The sequence below is a fragment of the Cibotium barometz genome, chromosome 2 (assembly GCF_041138505.1).
Source record: "Cibotium barometz isolate CiBa-2024 chromosome 2, ASM4113850v1, whole genome shotgun sequence".
NCBI lineage: Eukaryota > Viridiplantae > Streptophyta > Polypodiopsida > Cyatheales > Cibotiaceae > Cibotium > Cibotium barometz.
Genome location: NC_141047.1, coordinates 16,955,137 through 16,969,566, shown reverse-complemented (window position 1 = coordinate 16,969,566; position 14,430 = coordinate 16,955,137). Strand labels below are relative to the sequence as shown.

Here is a 14,430-nt window from a genome sequence, read left to right as displayed (position 1 = left end):
TCTCTCTCTCTCTCTCTCTCTCTCTCTTCGTAATAGAAGATATGTTACCAAAAATTACTTTACAAATGGCCACATGGTCACCATGTGATGTACTAGCTTTCCCTCACTAATTACTCCAAATCACATGTGTAGCTTCGAGTACCCTCATCCAATATATAGCCATGTCATTCTCCACCAAATGAGTTGACTGCCACAAGGAAGATACTTGCCACATTAGTAGCACTTTTATACGACCTATGTGAGCTATAATACCCACTTTTGCATCAAATATGAAGGCATTCCTAGTTAACCAGATATACCACAAACCTATCCACCTGAAAAAATGAAAGAAAATTGAATGTTGTGGGTTATCCAGACCATTCAAAAATCTTGCCAAAAATCGAGTCTTTAACCTTTACAAGCCTATCTGTCAAAACAGAATCCATACGTGAGAAAGGAAATCCCACACCTTCTTTGCCACATCGAACATGAAATGAAAAGATGCGGGCATGTTTCCAAACATGTAGTACAAAACACACAATTACTCGAAGCAATCTGCCGATTTCGCAACTAGTCCCCCAATGTTAGGCCTCCAACTAGCATGTGCCATAGGAACACCTTCCCTTGATATGGAATCTTAGATCACCAGTCCTGTAAGATTACTTCCTTCCACCAAGCCCTACTTTTCCTGATGTTCCATACCCTATTAGCCTTCTCAGTGATCCGATACTTATCTTCCACCATCATATGGTACACTTAATTTGTTGTATGCTGGAAAATGCCATGAAGCTTTCTAAATACCCAATCTAACCAAGGTTGCTGATCTTCCAGCTGAGGAATATCACCAAATGGTGTAAGGTATGCTCTCACCTTCTCCCATAACTGTACATATCCTTGTGGAACCCAAAGATATTGATGAATTTTTCGAAAAGACAATAAGCGGCCTCTACGTGGCAACAAAGCATCCATAATTCTCACTAGTCCTAAAAGTCAAGACATTCTATTGAATTTTGGCCGCTCAACAAGTTTGTCAGGCCACTCCCAAAGTCGTGAAGTAGCCAACACCTCACTTGCTATAGAATTCAACTGCACAACTGCTCATCTGAAGGGTTCCATTTAGTGTGTGCCAAATCCTCCTTCCATAAGATCATCAAATGAGAAAGGAGAGGTGAAGCCACCACTCGAACCTTTTGGGACCCATTCACTACATCCCACCATGTACCATCAATCTTGGTATTACCATGCACAAGCGCAACCTCCTGTATGAGGGCCTTAGCCATTACCACCCATGACTCTTAAGATACACACATATCTTGCAATAAAGGCCATATATGTAATCTGACATCTAATAATAGGGTTGCCTCCACTCGTCTTTGGAGTAGTAACATGTTCCCTAGAAAACCACGTCTACCCTGGCTTATTTCATGCTCTTTTCCATAACATAAATCTAATTGGCTATTGTATTTAATGCAAAGCTTTGCCCGTCCATGGCAATAAAGGCAAGAAAAAAGATATCATGCCAATAATAATGGATTGTGCCACTTTGAGCCAAACATGCATAGGCTAACCCTGAGATTTCCAATACGCAAACTTATCATTTATCCTTGCAGAAATTGTGGACGGGAAGCCAGTTCCTCCATACTCCACCGACCGCTCCGACCGTCGTCACCGTCTCGATGCCCTCCGATGACTCTGACCCGCTGTCCCGCTGGTGCCCTCCGATTCACTGGCCGCCATCACTGCCGGTGTGCTTCGACCACTCCGACCGCCGGTGCCCTTCGACTGCTCCAACCACTCTGATCGTCGGTGCCCTCTGACGATTGCTTTGACCACTGCGACTCCCTGTGCCCTCCGATGGTTCCCGATCGCCGGTGCCCTCCGATGACTCCAATCGCTATCACCACCGATGCCCTCCAACCGCCCCAGTGCTCTTCGACCCCTCTGACCACTGGTCCCCTTCGACATCTCATACGTGCATGGCCAACTCCGATGGTTCCTGATCGCCAGTGCCCTCCGATGACTCCAATCGCTGTCACCACCGATGCCCTCCAACCGCCCCAGTGCTCTTCGACCCCTCTGACCACTGGTCCTCTTCGACATCTCATACGTGCATGGCCAACTCCGATGGCACTCATGGAGGCAACACCCCTCTGCCTTTCCCAAGGCAGGGAGAGATCCTCTTCGAGATTCTCTTGAGCACCATCCAAGGAGGAGGACACCCAAGGAGGAGTTAAGGGGAGCACTCTCTCGACAGCATACAGACAGTCTGGGACATACTCTCACAGAGGAGGACACTCTCTCAGGTATCACTTAGAGTTCTAGCACAGTCCTTTTATCGGAGCGAAGTCTGCCTTATATCACTCCTTTTTGGTATTGTGATGGTAGTGTTGTGCTCTGTTTGGTGTTTTGTCTATCTCTTTGTGTGAGTGAGGTGAGTGAGGTGTGAGTGGTGTGTGTGGTGTGAGTGAGAGGCCTGTAGGGGTACTGCGGTGCGAGGTGGTGGTGGGAGAGCACGGTAGACAATGTAGAGCCTAGGTCTTGCATGTCTAGTCAGTGAGGTTGACTCATCCTTGGCGGGTATACTTTCTTGAGAGGATCCACGCTCCCTTCTCCCCCAACCATAGTGTTTGTGGTGGTTGTCTTCGAGTTCCCTACTAGCAAGGACAGGCGGAGTCATCCATAGCTTAGACAAAATTTGGCAATCACGGTGGGACTCTCCTAGAGGTCAAGGATAGTCTCAAATTTTTTTATTTTTATTTTTATTTTTTGGTGGTTTTTGATCGTGGGTGAGAGGAGTGTTGTGCATGCCCCCGAAGACGAGAGTTTCTAGAGATGATTCACCCCTTCATTCTCCTCTTCGAACTAGTCAAACTAGTCGTAGGGTTCTTCCTCATTCCCTTACTCTTCCCTCAGCATCTTCCTCTTCTAACCCTAAGTTCCAGTGCCAGAGCCATTGGCTACTGTCCTTAACCACGTGCAAGTTAAGCTACCAACCTTCAAAGGTACCATCACTGAAGATGCGGAAGACCATGTGAGACAGTTCCTCATTATGTGTGACTCAAGAGGTCTCAACCGAGATGATGCACGCTTGGTCTTGTTCCTGACAACGCTGGAAGAAAGTGCCGATCGGTGTGGTACAGTCAATTTCCCATCAACCACTTCCCGGATTGCCACCCTCACGCTATAGTTCTTGGCTACCTTTCGGCTAGGGAACTACTTCGACCGCATCACTCAAGAGCTCAACCAACTCTCCATGAAGGCGGGGGAGTCAGGTGGCCCAGCTTGCACAAGAGCTAAAGTTTTGGTCGCTTGGCTACCCCAAGATCTTGGAAACTACATGCTACAATAGTGTGTGCTTCAAGCACTCCCTACTCAAACAACAATGAAGATAAGAGAGACGTTTCCACCCCAAGGTACCCTGCAAGACTTCCAAGATAGAGCTACACAACTGGAGAATGATTGCCTCATGACAGAGCATAGTACCTCTTGGTCCCCACTTATCCCCGGCATGTCTTCGGCTCCTCTAATCGTTCCTCTAGCCCCGACGGTAGCTTCTACATCCACTTCCATGGACAAGCTAGCCAAGCTTAAGAAGGAGCTTGAAGATTTCAAAAGGTCACAAAACAAGAGGACGCGGCTGTGGTGGCAGCGCTCCGGAAGAAGATTGAGCAGTTCAAGGTCAAAGATTCCAAGACGAGTCCATGGTGCCTGGTATGTAACTCGCAAGGCCATCTTCCAAATGATTGTCTCTCCAAGAAATATTGCTCATTTTGCTCAAAGGCAGGCCATGAGGACAAGGAGTGTTACTACCTCAAGGGACTTCGCCTCATGCAACAACTTAAGCAAGGTGCCTCCCCACTTAATCCCTTTGCCGAAGACTACATGGTGACCCCAACCAGTAGTGCTTCAACTTCTTCCTAGGCTCCTAACCACCAACCAAACCCAACACTTTTCTTGAACCCTCAATCAGCCCCCCAATCTTATATTAACCCTGCCCCCACTAGTCCCTCCTTCTTAGCTACCACACATACCCTTCCCTCCCCCATGGCTACTTTTGTACAAACCCCTCCACCGCCCCAGGCCACTTCATATCAGCAGGAGCTCAAGTAGCCACGGTAGCATACACTAATACCCCTCATTCCTCCGGAGCAACCCTAACATACAACCCCCTGCCTATGCAAATTCCATATCAAACAAGCACTCTCCCAACCTATTAGCACCTGTCCTCCCGGTCCCACAAACACCTCAAGTCTATCAAAACCTGTAAGATTCCTCCCTCCAGCTTTTGAGATGTACAGGTGTAAGAACCTCCCCTTTTGATCTTATAATTATTCCCCTCTCTGAAATAAAAGAAAGATCCTATTTTACCCCGTTTTGGCCTAGAGAGAGAAAATGTCTAGAGAGAGGTAATTCAAAATTGAGATATTTTTGGATATAAAAATCCTTTTAGTGTTTAAAATGATTTTCCTTGAAACAAAAATTCAAAAAGAACTTTCCAATGTGTAATTGGAATTAATTGAAAATAGGTAAAAAGGACCTTATCCTGAGGGTCCACTCCTCCTTTCACCCGTTCTCCCCCTCTCGCCGACCAACCCCCAGCCCACCTCTCTCTCGACCCAACCCCCCTCACCGACCACCATCCCGCTCCTCACCCCCCCTCGCATCACCCTCACCCTCACCCCCTCACCCGCCGCCCGCAGCTCCCCGGCCCCACTCCCCCTTTCACCCGTCCCCCCTCTTGCCGACCAACCCCCCCTCTCTCACCTCACAACCAGTCGCCCCCCTCGCCTATTCTTGGGTGCGCAGCAGCCCCCCCTTCGTTTTCCCTTGTGCGCCCCTCTCTCACCTCACCACCAGCCCCCCTCTCTCACCACACCCAACCCTCTCCCTTTTCGCCCGCAGCTCTCTCACCACCAACCCCCCCCATTACCTCACCTGACCCCACCCTCTCACCCTACACAGCCGACCAGCCCCCTTTATCACTCACCGCCCCCCTCGGACCCTCACTCCCTCACCTCCCCCTTCCTCTGTTGGTGTGCTGGCCCCCTCACCCGTCCTCTCTCTCGGGTGTAACCCCCAGCCCTTTGTGGCACTCACTGTTCCCCACTCCCCCTTCTCCTTCTCCTTCTCCTTCTCCTTCTCCACCTCCCCCACCCCCTCTCGTGTGCCGACCTCCCAACCCCCCAACGCCCCCTCCCCTCCCCTGCACAACAAAATCACGCCCTCCGTCCTCCTCTCTTTCGCGGCCGGCGGCTGTGCACCATTGATGGAGCTCGTTGGCGCTGCACACCTTCTTGCCACACCCCACCACCCCATTCCCCACCTCAAAAAAAACCAAATATAATAATAATACTTATATTAAAAAAAACAAACCAAAAGGTTTCTCCCCCTCTTACTTCACCCCTCACCGCGACCAACCACCCCCCTTCCCCACTTTTCCCAACCCCACTGACCAAAACCCTCACCAACGGTGCCCACCCCCCCTCTCTCACCTCACCCGTCTCGTCAACTCACCTGACCCCCCTCCCCCTCTCTCACTGCCCTCACTTCCCTCCATGCATTACCACCCTCTCCCATCACTCCCCATCGGCACCCTCTTTCGCAATCGCGACCTCTCACCTTTGCATTATGCTGCGTCACATGGCCAATCTGAGTGAGTGGCTTGTGGCGTGGGGAGCTATATCCTTATGTTTGATGCTCCCAATGGGAGGACATGCCTCCATTATGAGTGCCTCCAATGGGAGGACATGCCTCCATTATGAGTGCCTCCATTATGCAGTAAAAAGTGGCCACTTTGATTATGTCCAACAAGTTTTAGATGTTGTCCAGATGCCCATAGTGGCACAAACATGTGGAGTTACACCTCTACACTTGGTAGCCCATTCCAGCCATTCTACAACATTTTGCAGGACATAGAGGGCTACACCTCTACACTTGGTAGCCTAGTCCAGCCATTCTACAGCATTTTGCAGCACATAGAGGATCATCTAAATGTGTTAAAGAGCTCTTGGCATGGGGTGCAACTAGGTTGCAGAGAAACTTTGAAGGGCACACCCCTAATTCATCGCTCTGCAATACCATAATGCAATACCATAACACAACAGGTGCATGTGCAGCTCTTCTCAACAACCCTTGGACTGCCAAGCCCTTGGTATGGGCATATTTGTGGCAGTTTATGAGCACTCTTGACACTGAAGCAAAAGTTCTTTGGGAGGCTACCTTGGCACACGCTACTGATGCTTGGGAGAAGTGAATATTTTTCTGTTAATGAGGTGGAATATTTTATGTATTGGCCATGGCCAGATTTCATTCTGTATCTTGTATGCCTGGACTTTGTGCCGGAAGTTTTTCCCAGACAAAGTGGCCAGTGATTATTATTGTTTAGATTGGTTTTTGTGTTGAGGTAACCTTCTGTTGGTGGATGCTTTGCCCGGGGGATGACAGTGGTAATACAGTTAGTGATAGCTTGCTGGATAAAGTGCTCAGGAGCTCTAAGAAATGGCTTGCTGGATGAAGTGCCCAGGAGCTCCTTGTTCAATCATTTTTTTCTATAGCTCATTGGATGAAGTTGCCCACGAGCCTAGTTGATTCATTTTTATTTATTTTGTATCTCTCGAGAAGCTTTACCTGGAAGGATCATTGTATGAAGTATGCTTGGCAGCCTGCTTTTGCCGGATGTTTTTCCCGGAGGCTCACTTGTGTTTTCTTAGCATTCATCGGGACGGTGAATTGAGTAGTAGTGGGTGACCTGTGGATGGGAAGCCAGTTCCTCTGACCACTCCGATCGCCATCACCGCCGTCGATGCCCTCCTCCGATGACTCTGACCGCCGTCACTGCCGGTGTGCTCCGACCACTCCGATCACTGGTGCCCTCTGACTGATCCGACCACTCCGACTATCAGTGCCCTCTGATTGCTCCGACCACTCCGACCGCCGATGTGCTCCAACCACTCCGACCCCCAGTGCCCTCCGATGATGGTTCCGACCGTCTCGGTGCCCTCCGATGACTCCAATTGCTGGTGCCCTCCGACCGCCTAGTGCGCTTTGACCCCTCTGATCGCCACTGGTCCCCTTCGACATCTCATACGTGCATGGCCAACTTTGATGGCACTCATGGAGGCAACACCCCTCTCCCTTTCCCAAGGCAGGGACAGATCCTCTTGAGCACCATCCGAGGAGGAGGACACCCAAGGAGAGTTAAGGGGAGCACTCTCTCGTCGGCAGCATACAGATAGTCTGGGACATACTCTCACAGAGGAGGACACTCTCCCAGGTATCACCTGGAGTTCTAGCACATTCCTTCTATCGGAGCGGAGTCTCGCTTGTATCACTCCTTTTTGGTATTGTTGTGATGGTAGTGTTGTGCTCTGTTTGGTGTTTTGTCTATCTCTTTGTGTGAGCAAGGTGAGTGAGGTGTGAGTGGTGTGTGTGGTGTTAGTGAGAGACCTGTAGGGGTACTGCGGTGCTAGGTGGTGGTGGGAGAGCATGGTAGACAGTGTGTAGAGCCTAGGTCTTGCATGTCTAGCTAGTGAGGTCGGCTCATCCTTGGTGGGTATACTTCCCATCCACGCTCCCTTCTCTCCCAACCATAGTGTTTGTGGTGGTTGTCTTCAAGTTCCCTAGCAAGGACCGGCGGAGTCATCCACAGAAATCCATGCCAACAAAGCTTGTGAATCAACATAAACTCTAATCAGATAACCCAAGTGGCATGTGATGCATCCCCTTTGTATGACCTTCCCATTCCATCCCAAACCAAGAAAATCACTCTCGGTACTACAGAGCATATCAGAGAAGATCTATGCATATTAATGTATAACCTTGAAGCAAGACTAAAAGTATCCCAAAAAGCCTTAGCCTTCTGAACATTATCTCTTTGAGCCTTAAGGAACATGAAAGAATCATCTTCCAATGCCTGGACAACCATCTGCTCTCCGCTTGGAAGAGTAAGCCCTACAACTTCACCGTCGTCCACTAGCTTATTGAGTCGAGATAAGATTGGATGCGTAACAATTGCAAACAAGAGAGGGCTAAGTGGGTATCCCTGCCCTGACTGATCTTGTCAAATGAATGGGCTCAGTCACCCCACCATTAATCATAAGCCTAGCCACTTTATGTTGGCTCTAATAGTTCTCTTTGTCTCTCTCTATCTCACTCACTCACTCTCTCTCTCTCTCTCTCTCTCTCTCAACATAACCCTTTGTATATGTATTGTGTGAATGTCAACCTATGCTTTTGTGTGTTTGCGTGTGTGTGTGTCTCGAGGGGTCCACTAAAAGTTATGTAAGATAGCACATGCATTCAATAGAAGGGATTTTTTCTTTGGTGGACTTACAAAAAAGTGTACATACATAAGGGGTTTACTAGTTCAAAAAGAGAAAAAGTCCATACCAGAGGGTCAGTTTTATCACAAAATTCCATCCTCAAGGGGTACATTTAAGATACAAAATTTACAAATAAGGCGTTATTTAAATATCCCTTTAACACACGTGCTATAGGTAATTCTTACATAGTGGACCACCCGAGGGGTGCGCGCACGCGCGTGTCTGGACATATATATAGATCTAAGGTAAGCCTACTTGCACCAATCTTGGATTCATTATTCTACTAGTGGAGTGTACTGAGACTAGGAGTGTTACACACGTAAATGTTCTTGCAAGTGTACTGAGACTAGGAGTGCAACACATGTAGATGTTCTTGCAAGTGTACTGAGACTAGGAGTGCAACACATGTAGATGTTCTTTAGTTCTTGAGATTTTTTGGATTGTTTTTGTAAGTGTGATTTTTTTTTGAATGCAAAGAAGAAAGCAAATAAAATATAGAAAAGTTTCTATTCCTAGCCCTAACATAAGAGTTCAAAATATTTGTTAGAGGATGAATTAAGAGAATTAAGTAGGCTATTGTAAAGTGTTCTTAAGCATGCAAAAAGAATTTAAAAAATTCATTAATTACCCAAACCTAACATGCATAAGTTTTTCTAAAAAAAATTACATTTTTATAGAAATGATTTTTTTAAAGGCATTAAGACTTGTAGAAAATGTGGTGATGTATTGCATGGATATTTAGATTCAAAATGTTGTGATCGAAATCAAACATACACCAATATGCACATGTGCCCAACTTTATGTTTTAAAAAAGTGTAGCTATTTTATGATTATCACAAATAAGGTTGAACTATAATGTTTGATAAAGTAAGAACATCTTCAAGCTAAATCCATAATTTGTAAGTTTGTCTTCTTCTATATTTATAGGGTGTTTTCATTCAAGAAGCTTAAGAAGGAGGTAATTCTACATGTATGTATGGTGGAGATGGAAATTTTTAATTCAATATCCATATAATTGCAAAAATAAATCCATTCCAACACTATAGAATGATCAAAAGGTTTGGAACCTCATGACGGGATTTATAAGTTAGAATACGAAAGCTAATGCATTATGCATGTAGATAGATGGACTTTGTGGGTGTCATATAAGAGGAGAGATCCTCCCTAAAATTTGTAAAGTTCCACAATAATACACTCATTTAGCTTGGAGATAACTTGCATGCGTGCAAAACCTGCAAGTTTAGAAATGGTAAGAAGCTCTTGATAGGTGCGCTCTCGGGCACCGTGATAACAACCAAGCATTACGATGTCAAGTTGGTAGGCTACACGGGCCCTTGCCCCACTCTCCACTCCATATGGAAGTAGAGCATCCACCACGATCACTTTACCACCTTGTTTTGGAAGAGCCTTGTAACAATTCTTCAATATTTTTACACAATGCTCGTCACTCCAATTGTGTAATATCCACTGCCCTTGCCAAAACATATCACAATAGAGTTAAGGAGTAATTGTTTCTTATAAAAGCAATGATTGAATATTTTTAAAAACTTAGTTAAACTACATAATGTGTCAAGGCTAGCAAAAATGTTCATATTAGTCAAGCACTCAACGATCCCCTATAAATGCAAGCAATTGAATCTACGTGTTTTAAGTGCCCTTTGCTAACTAACTCAAGTTCATAAAAACCTTAACACAAATCATGGCAATAAGGAAGCTTGTTTTTTAGATTGATTGACCTCCTTTTTTTAGCTCTTTCATTTAAGAATATTATAAATCATAATTCTATTGGGACACAAAAGTGGTGTGTGTACTTATTTTAAAGTGCACGTCAATGAAGTTACAAAAGTGGTGTGTGCACGTATTTTAACAGTGCACTAGCATCTAGGTAGAGATGTATCTCAATTATAATAATGATGGTGATATGTAAGAGTGCATAATATATATATTCATAATATAGATATATGTAGGTACATACATACACACATGTTCTAGTCTTTTTGTAGGACTTGTGTTTTGCCCTAGAGCGTGTCAAAGATAATATTGCATATTTATGTTTTTCACTTGCATGTTCTCTAGCTTTTTGTAAGAGTAGTGTTTTTCTCTAGATCATGTTATCAATCTTGTATGTTTATGTTTCTCACTTGCCCCCTCATTTTTGAGTTCTTTGTGTTTAAAATGAACTATAGTTTTTGGGAAAGAGCTTGTTTAGTGCCCCCCATTCACAAACTCAAGTTGTTGCCTATATTTCTTTATAAGAAAGTTCATCAAGGTAAATTTTTGGCATATTTAAATCATTATATGGATTAAAAATTTTCAAGATATTGTGAAACAAGTCAAGGTCCTTCCAAAAGGGCACATGATTAGTTAAAAAAAAAAGAACGTTTAAAAACTCGTGTGAAAGCACTATTTTGCATGAGTAATCCTCCCAAACAATATTTTTGATATTATTGTGTGCATTTGTTTAGTATTGAGGCTTTCATCAGATTCTTCAAGAGGTACAAAGTCAAGTTTGAACTCACACACTTTGCTACCCAAGCGCACACTCAAATCACTTACCCAAAGACCACGTTAGAATAAAAGAAGCTATTTTTAAAACAAACTTGAATATTGAATAGCTATAGTAGATTTATCTTACTCTTTAGACTTTGTGCTTAAGAGAACTATAACTTGTAGGGTGTTAGCTTCAAAATTGATAGTGTCAATGGCTAAGAAGCATCTCACACACGCTTGTCCCTCATTTTGCCATTGAATTTGGCTAAAATTTGGAATGCTAGTACAATGTAGCTCCTAAGTTGCGGCATTTGGATTACATATCCCAAAAAGAAGGCTTTAGTTTAAAGAAACTGCATCTCTATCCTACATGTCTTTTGATGCCTAAAAGACATGTAAAATATTGGAATTAAATACATGGAACTAGAGACATATTTAATTATAAATATTTTATAGATCATTTAAAAAAATTAAAGAAAAATAATGAAATGTATGTCTTTTTAATGTAAAAGACATTGGCTATCTTTAATGTGAGAATGCTAGAGAGAGAGAGAGAGAGAGAGAGAGAGAGAGAGAGAGAGATAGAGAGAGAGAGAGAGAGCAAAAATACCTTTTTTAATATATTTATTAATTATGCATTTGATAATGGGTACTATATATAAATTTGAGTAACTATATAAGGCCCGTCAAATTTGTGAAATTCATTCAAATCATAGGTTTTCAAAGGTTTAAAGACTTAATCACTGAAAGATTTTTGTTAAACTTGAGAAAGAACTTCAATTGAGCCAGGATATGACCTTGTAGATTTCAACACACTTTCACAGATCACAATACGTATTGTTGCATCATCAAGATTAAGGAAAAGAATACCTTCATAAATATAGCATTGCCTTCGGGGATGCTCACAAACATATCTCCTCCTACATTCTCAACACCTGTGTAGTAAAGGAAATTGATTTGCATTCTCACATTAGATGGTTGCAAGTGGCATATGTTTAATAAGTATAAACCTAGCTTTCATATTAAGCCATCAACATGATAGACTATAAGAGTTTAAGCAAGAAGTTGCATGTGACTATGGAGAACATATTTAGAAAAAATCGATTAAACTCAATGGTGATCAAAAGAGTGCATGCACAATGTAGAACATTTATTGAATATATGCCACGTTGCATCATAGCCAACTTAAAGTCTTCATAACTTCATAGCCAACTTAAAGCATTCATGTGTGCTTACATAAATTCTTTAAATTTATAGTTTTTCTTCAAAGTTTAAGCACCTCAAGGTCCTAGGTTGCCTTTCATAACATACAATGCAACCATGCATGCATATGTATAAAAATATGTACTCATGTCTTTGTTTGTTTGTGTGTGTGTGTGTGTGTGTGTGTGCGTGCGTGTGTATGTGCGCGCGCACACACACACACACATGCATGGGAGCCCACTTGGACTTGATATGTATGTATAGATACACAAGCACCAAGTGGCAAGGAGTTAAATGACAAAATACTTTACCAACCAATCACACCTAAATTCACGAGCTACATGTTCAACCATGATGTGTTTAAAGTCATTTGAAAAAAACTTAGTTATCCATTTACACCCATTCTTTATTGTGGAACAGATGAGCTAATGACTTCTAAAACTTATCGAGTCACCCCATATGATATATTGTGGTGGATGGCTTATGAGATATTACCAGGATACTGCGGTGCAGCAGCAACCACATGCGGCTGGTCGAAATTGATGCCTTTCATGTGAGGGTGCTTAGAGATGATCATGCTCAAGGAAGATCCGAGCCCGCCGCCCACATCGACGAGGGTAGTTACATCATCAAAGCTGGAGTAGGTGTCAAGGAACAACTGGATGAAGAGCTTGGTATGGTTGGCCATGGCGGAGTTGAAGATATTGTTGAAGGAGAGGTTATCTTGGGCATAAGGGAAGGGATGTTTGCCATGAGCTTTGATGAAGGGAATGCTACCGTCGAGGACGGCTACATCCAAGTAATGCTTTGCGTCCATAGAAACCTTGTCTAGATTGAGGAGTATCATTGGGGCAAGAGAGGCACCATCTTCATTTTTGACCAAATATTTGCTAACTTCATTGAGCCCATATTTTCTCACATAGTGAGGATTGTGTGTGTGTTCCGAGTCTTCCTCCTCTAGGGAGGAAGTGAGGACGCCGTGGCAAGCTAATACCCGTAGGATTCGATCTAGAGAATCGGCAGCCGTTGGATGGTGGAAAACGTTGGTGATGTGGGATACTATTTGGGCGGGTGAGAGGAGGTGGTGTGGTTGGCTGGCGAGGATGCCCATGACATTGAGGCGGATTACAGTTTTCAGAGCCATGGGTAAGCAGCACAAGGAGCCCAGCTCCAGCACTCTCAACCATGCAGGGTCTTCAACTCCCGGAAGCTCAGAAAGCAGCCGCTCCTCACGTTGAGCAATTTCGCCCATCTCTCCCCCCCGTGTGTGTGCGTGTCTGGGTCTGTGAGAGAGAGTGTGTGTGTGTGTGAGAGAGAGAGAAAGAAAGCTCTCTATTTAAGAGTGTGTGAGTGAGAGAGCCAGAAAGAGACGCATGGCTTACTTTTGAAAATTGAATTTAAGAAAGCTCAAAATTTTTAGAGAACTTTCACGCATTTTTTAGTCAGCTTTCACTGCCTACCCCCACCAACACCAATTACTTGCTCTTTATGGTATCATCCATTTTTAGTTAAGAATAGTAGCTAAAACCCAATTCCTTTGCTTAGAACGAAGCCCTTTTCCTAGGGTAAAAAATAAGATGCCTCTATGAATATATATATATATATATATAAAAGTGTAGGTGGGTTGGTAATTATTCTTTCTATATAAATCTACAATTATAAAAAAATAGGATGAATGTTTTTAAAAATGCCTTAAAATATCTAAAATTGGGAAAATATTTTCTATATCCCTTCAAAATGGCCAAAATTTGCATAAGATATTGGTATTTTTTTTAACAGAAAAATCTCAAAAAATAGCAATTGGCAAAGATTAGCTCCTATTGTTTTCCTTCTGGGTTACAATTCCTGTTATTATAATTCTCCATCCACATTTTCAAATGTTTCTTCCAAAGCATCCAAGTCAAGTACTAATTTTTTTGTTTGAAGTAATGATTTTAGCCACCTTTCATTGTCATGATCCACCGATTTCAAGGCATTGAACCCTACTTCTTTCTTTCTGATAATGATTTACTCACATTTTTTCTCTCACATATTTTGTCGTAGTGTTGAATCCCAATTCTTAGCCTTGAAAGGAATTTTGGCGAAGAACAAGACTTTAAGAGAGTCATCTATCAATAATACATCTTTGGTCTTAGTGTTGAATCCCAATTCTTAGCTTGAAGGTGAAGAACAATAATTTTTTCAAGAAAGTTATCTATCAATATCTTTTTGTGACATCATAATACAAAAGTTGGCCTTGATTAAACAAATAAAAATTTTATTAAAAAAAATAGCCTTGAATAACCACCACTACTTTTTTTACTAAAAGAAAATCATAAGCCTAACATGATTGCGAGAAAACTTAGTCATTTTAAGGAGACCTGCAAGTTTTCTTTAAGAGAAACAAATAAATAAATCTTTTCATTGACTTTTAAAACATTTTAATCTCAACCAAAGA

The 14,430-nt window shown here is 43.3% G+C and overlaps 1 protein-coding gene across 1 annotated transcript; it reads right to left on the bottom strand.

Annotated features, from left to right (window-relative positions):
* Nucleotides 1-9,213: 9,213 nt before the first annotated feature.
* Nucleotides 9,214-13,263, bottom strand: LOC147640728 (flavone 3'-O-methyltransferase OMT1-like). Its single transcript, XM_086808927.1, has 3 exons — nt 12,489-13,263; nt 11,661-11,725; nt 9,214-9,767 (listed from the first exon to the last, which is right to left on the bottom strand). The coding sequence occupies exons 1-3, from the start codon at nt 13,243-13,245 to the stop codon at nt 9,465-9,467; spliced, it is 1,125 nt and encodes a 374-aa protein (XP_086665053.1). The 5' UTR covers nt 13,246-13,263; the 3' UTR covers nt 9,214-9,464.
* Between the last annotated feature and the right edge of the window lie 1,167 nt (nt 13,264-14,430).